This window comes from Dama dama, chromosome 19 (genome assembly GCF_033118175.1).
Source record: "Dama dama isolate Ldn47 chromosome 19, ASM3311817v1, whole genome shotgun sequence".
NCBI classification, from domain to species: domain Eukaryota; kingdom Metazoa; phylum Chordata; class Mammalia; order Artiodactyla; family Cervidae; genus Dama; species Dama dama.
Window position 1 is genome coordinate 68,618,180 of NC_083699.1, and position 21,174 is coordinate 68,639,353.

General features: G+C 41.9%; 1 protein-coding gene across 6 annotated transcripts in view; it reads right to left on the bottom strand.

Annotated features, from left to right (window-relative positions):
* Positions 1–761: 761 nt before the first annotated feature.
* The window catches only part of DYRK1A (dual specificity tyrosine phosphorylation regulated kinase 1A), a 142,154-nt gene continuing 121,741 nt past the window's right edge, over positions 762–21,174 (bottom strand). For all 6 annotated transcript variants that reach the window (XM_061167325.1, XM_061167323.1, XM_061167320.1 and 3 more), the window contains 3 exons: positions 16,828–17,134; positions 12,981–13,105; positions 762–4,065 (listed from right to left, as the gene is read on the bottom strand). In XM_061167325.1, coding sequence (XP_061023308.1) covers positions 3,445–4,065; positions 12,981–13,105; positions 16,828–17,134 — 1,053 coding nt within the window. In that variant the 3' untranslated portion in view covers positions 762–3,444. The remainder of the gene's footprint in view (positions 4,066–12,980; positions 13,106–16,827; positions 17,135–21,174) is intronic.

The window sequence follows — 21,174 nt, forward strand, 5'->3', positions numbered from 1 at the left end:
TTACTGCAGCCTAAATGAATGTCACTTGTACTTTTTTTTTTGGTAGCTCTAATATTCATAAAACAAGCCTAGGTTTTTTAGAGTCTGACATAAAATGTGCCACTTACGTAAGTAAATGCTCATCACCCTAAGAAAAACGCTAAAGGAAGTTTTCCTTTCGCACATGTGGTAGGTGCAACTTTATGTAGTCAATCTGAACTTAACGAAATCACATTCAACTTTTACAGTTAAGTTTTCTGCCTTCTGAAAGCTACCTTACTTTATACTCACACAGGCTAACTTATAAAGAGAAATGTTTGGTGAGAATTAACTCACTGTGGCAGGAATCTTAAGATTCTGTATACGAAAGCCCCTGATAGACGTCCACCAAGGATCTGGGGAAAGAGGAAGGGTATGATTTGTAGTTTTTCGTGTTTCCATGCAGGTCAAAGCCTAGAGAAAACCACCTAACTCCTACGCCATCCACAACATGATAAACTACTAGCATTTTCAATCACACAGAACCTGTGAATACAGTAAAGAGTCAATCTTAAAAAATCAAAATGGTCTGTTAAACCTCCAATTTTTACTTTTTTTCAAGATTCCGAAGCCTAGGTTGATGTAACTGTGATTTTCCTTTCTACACATTTGACTTAAAACTTCTAGTTGGTATACCTACCAGACCATTACCTGGACCAGGTTAATTGCATAGGAAGATTTTTTTTTTTTAAACTATGTTTACATTTTTCTTAAATTAATCTTAAAAAAAGCATAGTAAAGAGTCTGAGGACAAATTATTCAACTGTTTATCATACATAAGACCGCATGACTATAATACAAAGGGGGGTTCTTTTTCATTTAACGTTACAATATACACAGCAAGTCCGGACCAGATCTTACAATCTGCACACAGGTATTTACCCTTTTCCATGCTGTTTATGTTTACAATGCACAGAAGCCCTGTAACCAAACCGTGTAGGAAAGCGCACAAAACTGGACTGCAACATAACACAGTATGCAGGAGCGTCGGCTCTGACGGCTGCCTTTATGCAAACAGCGGTTTAAAACTGCTTTTTTTTTTTTTTTGGTGCTTGCTCAGATGTGGCAACCAGCACAGAAAAAAAATGACCTGACCCACGTATATCTTCACCTCATATTCCTAAACAGCAGTAACTACTGAATTCCTTTTGATATTGCTAGACTCAAGATGACATCCTTTTATTCACTGTAAACCTTCATGAACTACCAAGTTCAAAAATCATCCACAGGCTTGACATTTAATTACAAAATAAATATGGATTTCCTGATTAACAACAAAAAAAATTTTTTTGTGGTTTTATAAAAACGAATATTCCCAAGTTTCCATTCACATTCACATAGTTTTAAACCTTTTTGTCTTTTGTCACTGTTTTACATATAAAAACCTGCTTTTGTTCAGAAAAAAATTGACCTAGTCAGCCACATGGAATTGACCAATAAAAAGTAACGTGGTGTTTCTGCTGAGTTGTTTTGAACAGGGTTATCGGCAGAGGTAGATTACTGCTTCTTTTCTAGGCTTCTTTGATCCTGGACAGGTAAATTTCTTATCTTCATTCTCCCAATTCAACCGCTCAAAAGTATAACACCGTAAAATTGGTCAATTTAAAATGGGAACACAAATTTAGCAACTGCCAGACTGTGTTACATTAAGGCAGCATAATCTCAAAACTAGGCACCTGTTAAAACACCAGCCTGCTCATCTCAGGTCACGCGTGCGAGTTCTGCTCTACTCTGCTTGTGTTTTGGACCTGTTGGTGCAATCGAGGTCTTGCTTTCAAGTTTACAAGTAGGTTAATCAGGAATACAAGAATCAACTGCTGGTTCCATAGCTTCTGGATCCAGTGTCCCTTTACCTTCAGAAGCCTGAACACATTGAGGATGTAACAGCTGTTGTAATCTTGAGTTAGGTGTCAATCTATCATGTTCAGTACACAGACTGCTGTAAATGTATTGGCTATGGATTCAGCAACAGTTCCAGTTTTGTTTAAGCAATAGTACAGCCATAATTTTCAACTGACATTTAAAAATGGTCTAGTTACACCTTGTGTCAAAGTGCAGAACTGCTACATTATTGGTTACAGACATCTATGTGCTATAAAAACAGCTTTGGTACAATAAATTATCAAAAAAGAAAATAAATTTTTGTAAAATTCACAGCATAATTGTGAGGCAAAAAAGCAGTCACATAAAATTCTGCATTTTTTTTTTTAAAAATGTTCAGGATGAACAGAAGACATCTTTGTGCAGAAGAAATGGTGGAGATACCACGTGCCGAGAAAAAGCAAAAGAAAAAGTAAAAAGCAGGAAGGGACACAGCTGTAGCTATTTCCATCAAAGCAAACCACTACTTCTGTGACCTTCAACCAATAAGGAAGTCAACTTTATGACACACGCAAAGTGACCTTGCAATACCTTACAATTAGTGGGTCACCAAAGTCTGTTTTAAAAGAAAGGCCTCTTGAATTACCCATTCTCTGTGTTTTCAGCGTTAAGGACTGTCTGCAAAAGCATGTCCAAAAGTGATTGCATCTGAAATGGTAGGCTCTTTTAGTTTCGAGTCCAAATCCATAAGGCCAAAGGTTTTCCCGAAGACCACCACTCAGCCCTCCCCGGGACTGGCCACGACTGACCCGCTGATTGCTTCTCAGTGCACCTTGGATGGGAGACCAGTCACGTTCCGTCCCTCTCTCTCTGTGGCCTCGGCAACGGGAGACCCACAGGATCCCAGGGCAGTGCTGCTTTGCTCCTCAGGAGGTTCAGACAGGAGGGCGCTGATCCCGCCACTCAGCATGCGTCCTGTGCCTTCCACACGCCGATACAACCGTCCCTTCCATACAGCTGAAGGTGATGACTGTGTGAGCTGGAGGTCCCTCTTCTTACAGTACTGCGTTTCCGTGCCCAAGTGTGTTTAGAGGACTTAAAAACCCCAATTTCCCACCCCCCACCCCAAACAGAACAAAAACAAAACAAAAACGGGAGGCGGGGGGAGAAAAAGGAAAAACAAAAAGGGGGAGAAAAACACCCTCATGGGGCCCTGTATGCAAATGATGTGCAGTGCCTTTTTATTTTAAAATTAGTTGGCAAATGAGCAAGACCAACATCTGAACAATAACTTTTGTGGAATAGAAAGACAAAAACCCCACTAAGTGACCGGGATGTGGCAAGTTAAAATGGGGGCGGCAAAAAGAGGACACCTCTGAGCTATCCGAGAAGATGGGTTTGGACATGGCTCTTTTAAAAACTTCATTGTCCCTTTGCAATCTTTTCAAGTTAAAAAAAAAAAAAAAAAAAGTCAGCTTTGCCCTCCTGTAGCGGTTCAGTGTGTTAATCTCCTTCTGATTCAAGCAGCTTTGCACTTTGTTTTTTTTGGAAAAAAACACCACTTCTATAAAAACACACAAGAAACAAACTCAAGTTTCAATGTAGTCACGAGCTAGCTACAGGACTCTGCTGCACACACACGCCTGTCATGGGGGACTCTTCCCTGTCAGCCCCTTGCCGCATTGTCAGGTGCCCTTCAGTCATGTAATGTGCAGGACCTGTATTAGCAGAAAATTGGTATGTTGGATGTCCAGCTATGCCAGTCTCTTGGTGGGGATTGGAGTAGACGGTTAAATTAACGTCCATAGCTCCATTCTGTCCAAAGTCCAAGGTATTAGCAGCCACTGGGCGATTCTGGTAGGCCTGATTGCCTTGATTACCAGTAGAGGAGGAAGATGTGGAGGAAGAAGTCGTTGAGGAAGACAGGGATGTCATGGAGTGGTGACTGTGGCCAACCTCCATGGAATCCTGGGTCGAGGAGCTGTTTGTCGGAGAACTGTAGACCCGTGGCCTGGCCCGGCTGCCCAAGGCCTGCTGTCCGTGGTGGTGGTGGTGGTGGTGGTGGTGGTGGTGGTGGTGGGCGCTGTTCCCGTGGTGGTGGTGCAGCGCATTCTGCTGCGGGGCCCCGTGGAAGGCCGTCTCCTGCACGGGGTGCGTCTCAACAGTGACTTGGGCAGGAGCCTCGGTGCCCGACCAGCCAAGGGGGGCAGGGAACTGCTGGCGCACCTGCAAGAGCAGATGGTGAAAAGACTTATTCAGGGGACCGCTTCCAAGCTTTAATCTTCAATCAAAAGCTACATGAGCATTTACATTAGAGAGAGGGTTTTGAAACTTTAATGTTCTAGACAGCTCTATAACACAAACTTGCAAATATGTTTCAAGAGTGAAAATTATTTTATTATGAAAGCTGCAACTTTTAGCAAGTTATATCCATAAACAGGCTCATATATTTTATTGGCCACTTTCCTTCCTTGCGAGCACTGTTTATGCCAGGGGTCAGCAAACTTCTTCTGGAAAAGGCCAGAGAGTAAAACTGGTTATTTCTGATCAGTCCAAAAGACATTCTTTACCCTAGAGCCCCTCCTCTCCATCTTTCCTGTTTTAACTGAACCACTACTATGCATTTAGCTGCCTAACCATTCCTCCACTGAAACAATCAGCGAGTACTACTAAAGCCATCTCCAAAATAAGAACTCACATCTGGCATCTCTTCTTCATTACTCTATCCGAGGTCATTACCATCTCTTGCCTAGACGAACACAACAGCCTCCTAAATCAACTCCCATCTTCCACCCTTGCTTTTTACCAAACCACTCTCCAAATCCCGAGAATAATCTTTTTAAAACAGATATCCAAATTAAGCATGAAAGAGAAATAAAAAGCATCCAAATTGGAAATAAAGAAATAAAATGGCTGCTACTTTCACATGATGCAACATTATATATGGAAAACCCTAAAGACTCCATTAGAAAAGTTATGGAAATAATAAATCCAGTAGGGTTACAGGATACAAAATCAATACACAAAAACCTATTGCATTTCTATATACTAGTAAGAAAATATCAGAAAAAGAAAACAATCCCATTTACAAATGCATCAAAAAGAACAAAATAAGCGAGACATAAAGTTAACCAAGGAGGTAAAACGGCTTTATATGGAAAACAAGACAGTAGTGAGAGAAATGGAAGACCAAGTCAGTGGAAGACTGTCCACGCTCACTCTAAGAGTGAAGAGTCAAAGCTGTTAAAATGTCTGAACTACTGAAAGCAATCTACAGATTCAATGCAATCCCTATCAAAATTCCAATGGCATGTTTTCAAAAAAAAATAGAACAAAATCTTAAAATTTGTAATCCACAAAAAATATCCAAGTAGTCGAAGCAACCCTGAGAAAGAAAAAGCTGGAAGCATCACACTCCTTGATACCAAACTATACTACAAAGCTACAGTAACTAAAAACGGCACAGTACTGGCATAAAAACAAGCACACAAGTCAACGGAACAGAAGAGAGAGCCCAGAAATAAACCTATGTGTATACAGTCGGTTAATTTATGAGAAAGAACCAAAAATATACAATGGAGAAAGGCTATTCTCTTCAGTAAAGGGTGTCGTGGGACTTCCCTGGTGGTCCAGGGGTTAAGAATTCACCCGCCAACGCTGGAACACAGGTCTGACCTCCGGATCAGGAAGATCCCCGAGGCCACGGAGAAGCTAAGACTGGGCACCAGAAACCCTGCAGCCCGCACTCTGCACTGAGAGGCCACCACAGGAGGAGCCCACACAGCGCAGCGAAGGGCGGCCCCTGCTCGGGGAGACCAGACAGAGCCTGTGTGCAACGGTGAAGACCCAGCACAGAGGAGAAATCAGTTACTTAATTTAAATGGTGTCATGAAAACTAGACAACCAGATAACAAAAGAATGAAACTCAACCACCATTTTACACCAAAGCCCCAAATGAACCCAACATGGATTAAAGACTTGAAGCCATAGAACTCCTAGAAGGAAACACAGATGGTCTGACACAAGTCCTGGTGATGATTTTTTTAATCTGACACCAAAGCAAAAGCAACAAAAGCAAAAATAGACAAATGAGACTACATTATACTAAAAAGCTACTGTACAATAGAGGAAACCATCAACAAAACAAAAAGGCAACCTCCTGAATGGGAGAAAACATTTGTCAATCATGTATCTGATAAGAGGCTAATAATATTCCAAACATAAAAAGAACTGATAAAACTCAATAGCAAAAACCCAAATAATCTGACTTAAAAATGGGCAGGAGATCTGACTACACGTTTCCAAAGAAGACACAAAGATGGCCATCATGCACAAGAAAAGCAACTCAACATCGCTGGTCACTAGAGAAATGCAAACCCAAACCACAATGAGACATCACTCTCAAAAAGACAACGAATGACAACTGCTGGTGAGGATGTAGAAAAAAGGAAACCCTCACACACTGATGATGGGAATATACATTAGTATAACCATTATATGGAAAATAGTATGGAGGAGGTTCTTCAAAAAATTAAAAACAGAACTACCACATGATCTTATGATCACACAGTGGAAGTGAGAAATAGATATATGGGCTTAGATCTGATAGAGTGCCTGATGAATTATGGACAGAGGTGCGTGACACTGTACAGGAGACAGGGATCAAGACCATCTCCAAGAAAAAGAAATGCAAAAAACCAAAATGGCTGTCTGAGGAGGCCTTACAAATAGCTGTGAAAAGAAGAGAAGCGAAAAGCAAAGGAGAAAAGGAAAGATATACCCATTTGTTGAATGCAGAGTTCCAAAGAACAGCAAGGAGAGATAGGAAAGGCTTCCTTGGTGATCAGTGGAAAGATACAGAGGAAAACAATATAATGTGAAAGACTAGAGATCTCCTCAAGAAAACTAGAGATACCAAGGGAACATTTCATGCAAAGATGGGCTCAATGAAGGACAGAAATGGTATGGACCTAACAGAAGCAGAAGATATTAAGAAGAGGTGGCAAGAATACACAGAAGAACTATACAAAAAAGATCTTCATGACCCAGATAATCATGATGGAATGATCACTCACCTAGAGCCCGACATCCTGGAATGTGAAGTCAAGTGGGCCTTAGGAAGCATCACCACGGACAAAACTAGTGGAGGTGATGGAATTCCAGTTGAGCTATTTCAAATCCTGAAAGATGATGCTGTGAAAGTACTGCACTCAATATGCCAGCAAATTTGGAAAACTCAGCAGTGGCCACAGGACTGGAAATGGTCAGTTTTCAATCCAATCCCAAAGAAAGGCAATGCCAAAGAATGCTCAAACTACTGCACAATTGTACTCATCTCACAAGCTAGTAAAGTAATGCTCAAAATTCTCCAAGCCAGACTTCAATAGTACATGAACCATGAACTTCCAGATGTTCAAGCTGGTTTTAGAAAAGGCAGAGGAACCAGAGATCAAACTACCAACATCTGTTGGGTTACCGAAAAAGCAAGAGAGTTCGGAAAAACATCTATTTCTGCTTTAACTGACTATGCCAAAGCCTTTGACTGCGTGGATCGCAATAAGCTGTGGAAAATTCTGAAAGAGATGGGCCTACCAGACCACCTGACCTGCCTCTTGAGAAACCTGTATGCAGGTCAGGAAGCAACAGTTAGAACTGGGCATGGAACAACAGACTGGTTCCAAATCTGGAAAGGAGTACGTCAAGGATGTATATTGTCACCCTGTTTATTTAGCTTATATGCAGAGTACATCATGAGAAACGCTGGGCTGGATGAACCACAAGCTGGAATCAAGATTGTCAGGAGAAATATCAATAACCTCAGATATGCAGATGACACCACCCTCATGGCAGAAAGTGAAGAAGAACTAAAGATCCTCTTGCTGAAAGTGAAAGAGGAGAGTGAAAAAGTTGGCTTAAAGCTCAGCATTCAGAAAACTAAGATCATGGTATCAGGTCCCATCACTTCACGGCAAATAGATAGGGAAACAGTGGAAACAGTGACAGACTTTATTGTTTGGGGCTCCAAAATCACTGCCAATGGTGACTGCAGCCATGAAATTAAAAGATGCTTAGTCCTTGGAAGAAAAGTTATGACCAGCCAAGACAGCATATTAAAAAGCAGAGACATTACATTGCCAGCAAAGGTCTGTCTAGTCAAGCCTGTGGTTTTTCCAGTGGTCATGAATGGATGTGAGAGTTGGACTACAAAAAACTGAGTGCCAAAGAATTGATGCTTTTGAACTGTCGTGTTAGAGAAGACTCTTGAGAGTCCCTTGGACTGCAAGGAGATCCAACCAGTCCATCCTAAAGGAAATCAGTCTTGAGTGTTCATTGGAAGGACTGATGTTGAAGCTGAAACTCCAATACTTTGGCCACCTGATGCAAAGAACTTTTTCTAATTAGAAAAGACCCTGATGCTGGGAAAGATTGAAGGCGGGAGGAGAAGGGGACGGCAGAGGATGAGATGGTTGGATGGCATCACTGACTCAATGGACATGAGTTTGAGTAAACTCTAGGAGTTGGTGATGGACTGGGAAGCCTGTTGTGCTGCATTCCATGGGGTCACAAAGAATCAGACACGACTGAGCAACTGAACTGAACTGAACCATGTGATCCTCAATTCTGCTTCTGGGTATTTATGTGAAGAAAACAAAAACACTATCTTGGAAAGATATATGTACCCCTATGTTCACTGTAGTAGTATTGAAACAGCCAAAATAAGAAATAACCCAAGCACCCACTGATGGATGAATGGGTAAACAACCTGCACAGTCTGGTCAATGCTCCTTTCTCCAACCTTTTCCTCTAGTCTGCCTTCATCCTGCTGCCTGGGCTCCTACTACACAGCATATTCCTTCTGTTCCTCGATCTGATCAACATCTTTCACATGCCTCAGAGTATCTGCACATACTGTTCCCTTCTTCCTAGAATGTTCTGATTTCTAATTTCTGCTTGGATGCTTCTTTCTCATTGTTTCAGTTCCAGAGTCTTCCCTCACCACTCTGGCTAATGCTGCCCTAACTTCTGGGCCAGAGACTCCCAGGTGTCCTCAAAAAACTTCTTCTTCCTCCTGGGCACATGGCTCCAATTACACTCACTTCCAGTCTCCGCTGTACTAAGACACAGCCGTGCAACTGTTTTGGTCAATGGCAAGTTCCTATAGTACAACCAGATCCGGTCCACAAAATACTTCCCAAGTCCTTCTGCGGGATGCAACAGACAACTAGGCCCTGGGGATGGGGCAGTCACAAGATGTCAGGAACCCAGGACATGGGAGAGCCGTGCTGCTAACCCACATGCCCACTCTGGACGTTACATAAAAGAGAAACTTCACATTCTTCAAGCTACCATATTTTGGGGGCTCTATCTGTTATCAGTTGGGCCTGCTTAGTACACACACCCCACCCAAGAAACAACTATTCTCTAATTACACTGTCTTATTTTCTAGTAGTTGCAATTTATATTCACTTGATTCATTTATATATTGAGTCACTGTAAGCTCTAGGAAGGCAAAGCCTGTTTCTTTATCACCAGTGGCTAGCACAGATCATTGGAGAAGGCAATGGCACCCCACTCCAGTACTCTTGCCTGGAAAATCCCATGGGCGGAGGAGCCTGGTGGGCTGCAGTCCATGGGGTCGCTAAGAGTCAGACACAACTGAGCCACTTCACTTTCACTTTTCACTTTCAAGCACTGGAGAAGGAAATGGCAACCCACTCCAGTGTTTTTGCCTGGAGAATCCCAGGGACGGAGGAGCCTGGTGGGCTGCCGTCTATGGGGTTGCACAGTTGGAGACGACTGAAGCGACTTAGCAGCAGCAGCACAGATCATTCAGTATTTACTTAATGAAAGTGGTCCCAAGAAATACTATTGAAAAAAATATTGAAAATATTATTGATCCCAGTTTCTTAAAACTCAGTTAACTGGCAAGCTAAATTGGTAAAATTACATGGAGAGCAATTTGGCAACAGTCATCAAAGTGACAAGCCACATTACTCTCTGACCCAGCAATTCCACATCCAAGAATTTATACCACAGATGCACTAACTGTGTGTGTGTGTGGATTATTTATATATGGGGTTATTCATTATAGCATTATTTTGAGTAGTAAAGAAGACTGAAAGTAAACTAAATGTCCACTAACAGGGAACTACTGCAATGACTTGTGGAATATCTAAACAACAGAATACTGTGTGGCTATTTAAAACAAAACAAACAGAATGAACAAGTTCTCTATGATACAGAATGAGTTCCATAATATTATCTATTAAAAAACATATTACGACATGTTAAAATAAAAAGATATGAAGCAGTGTGCATGGTATGCTACCTACCACTTGTGTACAAAGGTTAGGTGAAGAATATATATTTGTATTTGCTTGTGAATATATAAAATATCTCAGAAAGGCTACATAAAACTAATAACATTAATATAGAAATTAGGTGGCTAGAGGACACAGAAGGGAAGACTTCTCATTGAATCCCCGTTTATGTTTACCGATTTTTAAACCATGTGAATGTATCAACTATTTAAAAATTAAATAAAAATGGTTTGAAGCAAATAAGCACAATATTGATTGACTTCTTTAAATATGGGCAGGATGAACACAAATGTCTTATGTTATCCTGGTACAGTTTATGTATTTGCAGTATTAATATAATTGGAAGAATAAAGGGAGGAAAGACGGTCACTCTGAACATTAGGAAAAGCCTCTGGTAGTGATATTTAAAATCAGAAGGATATACAGAAGTCACCAAAGCAAAGAGGGAGGAAAAGCATATTCCAGGCTGAGCACAGTCCTCGTGAGAACTGTGATGGAGAACGTAAGGTCCGGAAAATGAAAAAAATTCCAGGAAGACCAGAGTGAATGCAAAGGAAGAATGCCTGGGTAGGGGCCAGATCACAGAAACCACTGAAAACTCCACACTGTGCTCAGTCGTGTCTGACTCTGCAACCCCATGGACGGTAGCCCATGAGGCTCCTCTTTCCGTGGGATTCTCCAGACAAGAATACTGGAGAGGGTTGCCGTGCCCTCCTCCAGGGCATCTTCCTGATCCAGGGATCGAACCCATGTCTCTTATGTCTCCTGCACTGGTAGGCAGTTCTTTACCACTCGCGCCACCTGGGAAGCCCTCTCAATTTTTTTTTTTTTTTTTTAAGTATAAGAGAAAGCCAAAAACTGGTTGAAAGCAGGGGATGGACCCGGATGAGACTGTTTTAACTGAATGTCTATTTACTTAGCTGACGAAAGAGAGCAGAGGTGAACTGGTGGATGAAACAGATGCTGGAAGACCAGTTAAAAATAATCTTTATAGGAAGATAAGCTAGAGATGCCTGTAGCAAGGAGTGGGGGGAGTGAAGTGGAGAGACTAGAAACACATGTAGGATATTCCGAATCCACACTATTTATCATTTGATTCCATGTCAGGGGGTGAGGGAGAGACTCAAGGATTAACTCCCAGACATGTATGACCTAAGCAAATGGGTAAATTCAGGGCCATTCTGTACAAAGAACAGATAAAAGCAGATGCGCTGTGGCAGAAGAGAAAGCGATGACAGGATCTGTAGGTTGTGCTGTGGAGACCTCCAGCGAGCACGGCACTGATAGGAGGTGATCAGGCGCTCAAGAGTGAGGTCCAGGTCAGAATCAGGATGTGAAGTGGCTGACATCAAGACGGACATTGTGGACACTGGAAGGCACACATGAGGTCACCCGAGGGCTATCAGGTGGGAGAGAGGGCACGGAACGTCCACTTTTACCAGCAGCGGGAGAAGAGAATCCAGAAAGGAGGTGACGACGGAAGGGGGCAGGCCGGGCAAAGGGCCACGCTGTGCGCGTACCCAGGGCAGATGGAAACCAGAGCCGGGTCACTGCGAGTGAGGACTGGACGGAAAAGTGACCGAGAGCCCGCCCGGCTGCTCAGAACTGACGCCGGTGCCACGACAGGACAGGTGCTCACGCTGGGAGCAGGCTGCCTGGAGCAGCAGAAGGGCTCTCAAAGGGTGAGGAAACAGAGCTCATGGAGAGCAGAACGTGGGGCAGGGAACACATGGGCCAGGGAAGGCCTGCTGCGGTCCAGAGACACCTGGGGAGGGCTGGGCGCGGAGGGAAGGCGGCGAGCAGAGGTCCCAGGGTGGCAGCGGGCAGCAGAGCGCGGGTGGGAGACAGTGGACGAGCGCCCGTGGAGCCGGGCAAGGTGTCTGGGGACAGGCCGTGAGGCTTCCTTTCTGAAGAGTGCTCCCCACCCAGGGAGGAGTCAGGGAGAACAGAGGAGAGGCTTCTAAGAAGTGGAGAAGAGGCTGAAACAATTACTGGAGAGAGCGGGAGTGGGAAGAGATGATGTGAGAAGCAGGAGAGCCTGCCCAGCAGGCTGGGGACCAGGAATCAGCGGTGACCACATCCCGACACGCACCTCTCCACCAGCCCGTGGCAGCCCCAGGCCAGCAACGGGGCGACGTTCATCAGCGTCCACTGTGTTTCTCATTAAACAACAGACTTGCCTCTCATTATAAACATCATTACGCAGTACTCAGGATGAATTAACTTACTCTTTTACAGAGTATTTAAATATTAGTAAACATTTTTATTACTACCATCTGCTTCACCCCCTTAAAAAATTTTACTTCATTAGATCCTCTTTAATCAGTTGAAAAACCAACAGAACAAAAAAGAAAAAACTTCAAGGCACAAAACAAAACATGGAGCTGAAAAATCAAAGCACAAACTGATCCAGAACCTAGGACCATTGGTGGTGACAGATAACGAGAGGAGGGAGAGGCAGTAATTAAGATGATGAGCCGCAGAAAGACCTGAACCCAGGAAGTCACAGTTCCCACTGTAAAATGGAAATCCAAACAGGGTAAGGCTAAAAACGCTACAGAGTAAATGAGATAAACACAGAGGAAAAAGTACCTGGAGCAATGGCTCATGTGCGCTCAGTAAATCTTAGCTACTTCTAAATAAGGAGGGAAATGACTGCGAGGTTGTGCTGCTTTATGTCAGTCATGTAAGTTGGAACCCCTTACAGGAGAAGAAGCTCTGACCCTTCGCAGGAAGCGACAATCACCCAAAAGACACGGGGCACCCCACACTGCTCCTCGGGCACGGCGGAGGGTGCGCTTGAGGGCAGGCTGGGCTCACCTGCGGACTGTGGGTCTCACAGTCCATGGCCTGGACGGCGGCCGTGAAGTGCCCGCCGCTGTGCCGATGCTGGTGCGTCGGGTCCGACCTGGCTCTCCCACTGTTGCTCGTCCCCGACGATCCACCTGGAGCATCACAACACGACACTACTTGTGAGTGTGAAGTTAGTTGTGTTCAAGTAGATATATCCTAAAACTGTAACATTAAAACTGAAACACCCTCTATTAACCTGAAAGGGCACCAGAAAAGCACCCAATTCCCTTCTTTCACATGAATCATTGAACTCAAATACGACCAAGTTCAGTTAAGTTGGGAAAACTGTTTCCACCTTAAAAACAATTTAAATATTTGGCTACTAGTTTTTTCCCAAGTAGAATTTATTGTATGCACAGTTAAGTCTTAGAACTTGTGAATTTTTTTACAGGCCCAAAGAATAGACTTACAAAAAATAATTCCTCCCTTGTTGTTGTTGCTCAGTTGCTAAGTTGTGTCCAACTCTTTGCTTCCCCATGGAGCACAGCACGCAAGGCTTCCCTGTCCTTCACTATCTCAAGGAGTTTGCTCAAACTTGTGTCCAATAAATCGGTGATGCCATCCAACCATCTCATCCTCTTTTGCCCCCTTCTCCTCATTCTCTCAATCTTTCCCAAAATCAGTGTCATTTCAATCAGTTGGCTCTTCGCATCAGGTGGCCAAAATATTGGAGCTTCAGCATCAGTCCTTACAATGGATATTCACAGTTGATTTCCTTTAGGATTAATTGGTTTGATCTCCTTGCAGTCCAAGGGACTCTCAAGAATCTTCTCCAGCACCACAGTTTGAATCAATTCTTCAGCACTCAGTCTTCTTTATAGTCCAACTATCGCATCTGTACATGACTACAGGAAAAACCACAGCTTTGACTATAGGGCCTTTGTCAGCAAAGTAATGTCTCTGCTTTTTAATATGATATCTAGGTTTGTCATAGTTTTTCTTCCAAGGAGCAAGCACCTTTTAATTTCATAGCTTCAAGTCAACTGTCTGAAATGATTTTGGAGCCGAGGAAAATAAAAGGATGTCACTGTTTCCATTTTTTCCCCACCTATTTGCCATGAAATGATGGGACCAGATGCCATGATCTTCATTTTTTGAATGTTGAGTTTTCAGCCAACTTTTGCACTCTCCTCTTTCACCTTCATCAAGAGGCTCTTTAGCTCCTCTACACTTTCTGCCATAAGGGTGGTGTCATCTGTATATCTGAGGTTATTGATATTTCTCCCGGCAATCTTGATTCCAGCTTATGCTTCTTCCAGCCCAGTGTTTCTCATGATGTACTCTGCATATAAGTTAAATAAGCAGGGTTACATACTCCTTTCCTGATTTGGAACCAGTCAGTTGCTCATGAACGGTTTTAACTGTTTCTTCCTGATGTGCATACAGGCTTCTTCAGGAGGCAGGTTAAGGTGGTCTGGTAGTCCTATCTTTTGAAGAATTTTCCATAGTTTTTTGTGATCCACACAGTCAAAGGTCTGAGTGCAGTCAATGAAGCACAAGTGGATGTTTTTCTGGAATTCCCTTGCTTTTTCTATGAGTCAACAGATGTTGGCAATTTGATCTCTGGTTCCTCTGCCTTTTCTAAATCTAGCTTGTACATCTGAAAGTTCCAACACGTACTGTTGGAAGTCTAGCTTGGATTTTGAGCATTACCTTGCTAGCATGTGAAATAAGTGCAATTGTTCAGTAGTTTGAACATTCTTTGGCACTGCCTTTCTTTGGGATTAGAATGAAAACTGACCTTTTCTAGTCCTGTGGCCCACTGTTGAGTTTTCCAAATTTGCTGGCATATTGAGTGCAGCACTTTCACAGCATCATCTTTTAGGATTTGAAATAGCTCTACTGGAACTCCATCCCTTTCACTAACTTTGACTGTAGTGATGCTTCCCAAGGTCTACCTGACTTCACATTCCAGGATGTCTGGCTCTAGTTGAGTGATCACACCATCGTGGTCATCTGGGTCACTAAGACCTTTTTCGTAGTTTCTCTATGTATTCTTGCCACCTCTCATTAATCTCTTCTGCTTCTGTTATGTTCTTACTGTTTCTGTCCTCCATCATGCCTATCCTTGCATGAAATGTTCCCTTAATATCTCCAATTTTCTTGAAGACATCTCTAGTCTTTCCCATTCTATCGTTTTCCTCTATTTCTTTGTACTGGTCATTTAAGAAGGCTTTCTTATCTCTCCTTGCTATTCTCTGAAACTCTGCCTTTAGTTGGGTATCTCTCTCCCTTTCTCCTTTGCCTTTCAGTTCTCATCTCACCTATTTGTAAGGCCTCCTCAGACAACCTCTTTGCATTCTTGCATTTCTTTTTCTTGGAGATGATTTTGATAACTACCTCCTGCACAATGTTATGAACCTCGTAAGGTTTGTAACGTTTTTAAGAATTTGGCCCATAGTTCTTCAGGCACTCTGTCTATCAGATGTAATCCCTTGAATCTATTTATCACCTCCACTGTATAATCATAAGGAACTTGATTTAGGTCATACCTGAATGGTCCAGTGGTTTTCCCTACTTTCTTCAATTTAAGCCTAAATTTTGCAATAAGGAGTTGATGATCTGAGCCACGGTCAGCTCCAGGTCTTGTTTTTGCTGACTGTAAAGAGTTTCTCCATCTTTGGCTGCAAAGAATATAAACAACCTGATTTTGGTACTGACCATCTAGTGATGTCCATGTGTAGAGTTGTCTCTTGTGTTGTTGGAAAAGCATGTTTGCTATGACCAGCGTGTTCTTTTGGCAAAACTGTTGGCCTTTGCCGTGCTTCATTTTGTATTCCTAAGTCAAACTTGCCTGTTATTCCAGGTATCTCTTGATTTCCTACTTTCGATTCCAATCCCATGATGAAAAGGACATCTTTTTTAGGTGTTAGTTCGAGAAGGTCTTGTAGGTCTTCAGAGAACTGTTCAACTTCAGCTTCTTTGGCATTAGGGGTTTGAGGCATAGATATGGATTACTGTGATACTGAATGGTTTGCCTTGGAAACAAACAGAGATCATTCTGTTATTTTTGAGACTGCATCCCAGTACTGCATTTGGGACTCTTTTGTTGACTATGAGGGCTATTCCATTTCTTCTAAGAGATTCTTGCCCACAGCAGTAAATACAATGGTCATCTGAATTAAATTCTCTCATTCTGGTCCATTTTAGTTCACTGATTCCTAAGAAGTCAATATTCACTCTTGTCACCTCCTACTTGACCACATCCAATTTACACAGATTCATGGTCCTAACATCCCAGGTTCTATGCAATGCTGCTCTTTACAGCATCAGACTTTACTTCCACCACCAAACACATTCACAACAGGGTAAAGTTTCTGCTGAGGCCCAGCCTCTTCATTCTTTCTGGAGTTATCTTTCCTCTCGTCACCACAGCAGCACACTGGACACCTACTGACTTGGGGGTGGGGGGGCACCCCTCATGTCTCAGTGTCATGTATCTTCTCCTTTTCATACTGTTTATGGGGCTCTCGAGGCAAGAATACTGGAGTGGCTTGCCGTTCCTTTCTCCAGTGGACCGCATTTTGTCAGAAGTCTCCACCATGACCCGTCCAACCTGGGGTCCCTACACAGCAGGGCTCATAGCTTCCTGAGTTACACAAGAGTGTGATTCATGTGATCACTTTGTTAAGTTTTCTCTGATTGTGGGTTTTTGTTCTGGAGGCTGTGGAATAGTAGTTCTTGTTTCTTCTGTTTGCCCTCTGATGGATTACTCCTTACCCATTAACAAACTTTAAAAACACATGAAATAACTCCCACTTTGTAAAGAAAAGAGCACACATTTAAAAGCCTAAATAGTATCAGAACTACAGACCTGAGCTTGAAGACGTACTGGAGGTGGTGCCCGAAGACTGTGACTGCTCCATAGCAGGACTCGTGGATACACTATTACTTGTGTTTGTACCTTCATCAGCTGTTTTCTTGAAAAAACTGTGCTGCAGGGCATAGTAAGGTTGAATTCGAGATTTGGGGTCATAATCAAGCATCCTTAAAATGAGGTCTTTGAACTTCAAGTAGTCAGCTACTGTATGACCCGATTCCCCAGCACGACGCCCACCAGGTCCTCCTGTTTCTACTCCGAGAATATTATGAAGTTTACGGGTTCCTGGTGGTTTGTACTCCTAAAGAGAAAAAAGACAAAAAAAGGGGGGTTTTCTCTAAATTTGGTGGAATACGTAAAAGCCTACATAACATATCAAATAAGCTTACTTATAGTATAATGCTGAGACCTTTGTCAAAAGGAGTGTTTTATGGGTTGCTCTTCTAGATTTTCACATATACTATTCTGAAAGCGCTGCAATTAGGAGAAATTCAAAATTACTCCAAACAGAAATGATTATAAAGATCATCTAGTGGAGGAATCAGCAAACTATGCCCTGTTTCAGAGCCTACTTTATATAAACAGACCCTGCTATGAATGGTTTTACATTTTTAAAGATGGTAAAAACAAACAGAACCAAGTAAGAATATGGAACAAAATCTTTACTCTGTGGTCCTTGACAAAGGAAGTATACTACCAGTGGCCACGAACCTCTTTTCTGCCCAATACACCTGTGAACTCAGGTGCACTTCCTAGGTAACAGTGGCTCATTAAAAGCTTTAGCCATCACTCCTAATAAAGAACCATGGGTTTAGCGCTTATATTCAGATAAAAAAAAAAAATGAAAGCAAATTATTTATGCTTCACTTTAGAAAATACATTTAATAAACTGCCTTTAACATGTGCTGACATTTTCGGGAAACTCATTTTAACAGGTAATCTTTAAAATCCCTATGAACACTGAATTTATTCAGCATAGTATTAGTAGATTTTGCTTCTAGGTACAATGTAGCAATTTGTAAGAGACCATTACTCTTACTTCAAAATCAAGAACAAGCCAGGTAGGCAAACCACAAAATCACTGCCTTTTAAAAATCTATCAGGGACCTGGTGGTTCAGTGGTTAAGAACCTGCCTTGTAGTTCAGGAAACGCAGATTCCCAGCCTGGTCAGGGAACTAACACCCACATGCCGCAGAGCAGCTGAGCCCACGCATCACAACTGCTGTCCTCACGCCCAGGAGCTCGCGCAAGGCTACGGAAGATCCCCCACGAGGCAGCAAAGACCCCCACGTGCTGCCACTGAGACCTGGGGCAACCGTATTAATTAATCAAAAAGGAAACCTATCAGAGTGCAGAGGATTAAAGAAACCAGAGCTAACTAAACTCTGCAAAGTGAAAGCCTTTCCTAGGAAAGAAGAGACTATGGTGGGAGAAGGAGTGAAAGCCACGGATGTGAGGAGGGAAAATCCAGCCCAACTCCAAACCAACTGAGGACAGCTACGAGTGGCTGGGCCTAAGGGTGGGACAGGCAGACAGCCCCGTGAGGACCCCCCAGGGAGGACCCCAGGGTGGCAAAGCTGGAGCCAGAGCAGCAGTGTGAACACAGACCACCCTGAGGCCCAGAACATTAGGAGTGGGCTGCTGGCTAGGCATAAGATATAAAAGATCTCCCCAGTCTCCAAACACTGCTTAAAACCTATGAAGACAGTGGAGAACAGAATCTAAGTCAAGCAAACAAACTATACAGAGCCCAGACTCAGCTGCACAGCACAATGAAACCAACTAAGTCTCATCACACCAACAGACTGACAGAGGAGGAGCCAAGTCTCAGTCCATAGAAAAGTAAGACTTACTTCTACCTCGGCTGTTCTTAAATGCAGGAAGTTCAGCATACATTTAAAAAATTACAGACACAAGAAACAAACCAAAAAGCGGGTCCATGTTAAGTGGAAAAAAAAAATTGTAGAAAATCCACATATATAAAATAACCCAAATGTTGAAAGTGGCAGATAAGTATTTTAAAAATAACTATAATTTTTAAAAAATTTAGTTCAAAAGCTAGACAACATGTGTGAATAGACTGGGGAAGGTGGGTAATTAAAACTAATTTTTAAAGATGAATTAAAATGTGAAAACACTACAACTAAAAAATGCAGTATCATAAATGAAGAATCCACTTAATGATCTTAACAGCAGACTGGGCTCAACAGACGGAAAACAATGAGTGAACTAAGAGACAAAGAAATGATTCAAACTAACATACAAAAAGAAAACAAGATGAATAAACTAGAGACCTCTAAGATGGTATTAAGCACCATAACATATATTTAAGTAGATAATTACCAGAAGAAGAGGAAGCAAAGCAGAACAAATATTTGAAAGGATAATGTCTGAGGATTTTGATGAAAGATATCAACCCGACAGATCTAACAAATTCAGCACACTCCACGGAAAATAAACACAGAGAAAACTATGCACAAGAACCTAACAGTCAAACTGCTGAAAAATCAAACATATTTAAAAAAAAAAAAAAAAAAAAAGGGCATCAAAGTCAGCCAGGGGGAAGAAGAGAGAAATACTTTATAAAGAAAACACTGCTTAAAATGAATAATAATAGTCCTTGCCCTGCAGAAGAAGTAGCACAAAAAAAGTTGGGGGGGGGGGGGTTGGGGTGAGGGAGGGAATAAAAAAAGAAAAAGAAAACACTACTTAGGAAAATCAATGACTTCTCAGAAACAATGTAATACAGAAAACAATGTCATAACATCATTTGCTTTAGCTGAAATGTAAGCCTACAATTCTATACCCACTGAAATTTCCATATCCATGAAAAATCTTTTCAAAAATAAAGGTGAATAAAGGTATTTTCAGATAAACAACTGTTGAAAAGAATTCATCAGCAGAAGTTACTGACTACAAAATAAAAAAGTTAAAGGAAGTTCTTCAGGCTAAAGTAACGTAATACCAGATGGAACTTAGGAACAATAACAAGAAATGAAGAACTCTATGGGTAAAAAGAACTTGTGTGTGTGTGTGTGTGTGTGTGTGGCGGGGCGGGGGGGTGGCAGGGGAAGGGGAGGGGTCCTGGCCCACAGTGCGTGGCTTGTAGAATCTTACAGTTCCCTGACAAGGGATTGAACCTGGGGCCATGCCAGTGAAAGCTCAAAGTCCTAACCACTGGACTGTCTAGGAACCTGAAAAGAACTTGTTACTATCTTTATCTTTTATGTGTCTTAAAATCTCTTCTAAATGTCGTTTGTAATTTAGGCAGTTGTGTTGTGAGGTATGTAATGCACGCATGAGTGATACATGATGACAAAAGATGGAAGGCATTAGATAAAAGCACATGGTTATCACACAGCTTATCAAGTTATGTAACACTTTGTTAAGGTCAACTGGTAAGTTAGAGGCATATAATAAGAGCAACCCTAACAATTACACAAAGAGGAATAGCTATAAAGTCAGGAAGAAAAGATGAAATAAAACACCAAAAGTCTCAACTCCAAACAAGGCAGGAAAGTAGTAGTGGGAAACAAACAACAGATAAAACAAGCAGAAACACACATGGCAAAAGTCTAAAACCCAATCCTCTGAGTAACTAGGGACCAAATAATTCATTGTGAAAGAAAGATACTATTCAACTGGATTAAAAAGCATAACTCAAACTACATTCTGTATTTAAAAATCATATTTTACATACAAAAGTATGAACAGGTTTACACTAAAAGGATTTAAAAAAATACTATGAAAGTATTAAGAATTAGAAAACTGGTATAGCTTGAATAATATCAAACAAAGTAAACACAAGAAAATATTAAAGACAAAAAGGAACATTTCATGGTGATGAAAGACTGAATTTATCACCATGTTCTAACAATACTAAATGGGTACACCTATTAAGAGAGCTTCAAAAACCAGAAAACTAAAAGAAGATTAAGACAAATCCAGTATCATCATGAAAGATGAACACTTCTCCCAGTTATTGATAAAACATACACAGACACACATTAAGTAAGAATGCAAAGATTCCCCAACAAAAGACCAACAAGCACATGAGAGGATGTGCAACGTCACTTTAATTATTAGAGAAATGCAAATCAAAACTATGATGAAGTACCACCTCCCGCTGCTCACAATGGCCATCATGGAAAAATCTATACATGATAAATACCGGAGAGGAGAAAAGAGAATCCGCTTCCAGTGTTAGTGGGGCTGTAACCTGGTGCAGCCACTATGGGAAAGAGTATGGAGGTTCCTTAAGAAACTAAAAACAGAGTTACCATATCATACTGCAATCCCATTCCTAGGCAAATATCCAGAAAAAAACTAATTGAAAAAGA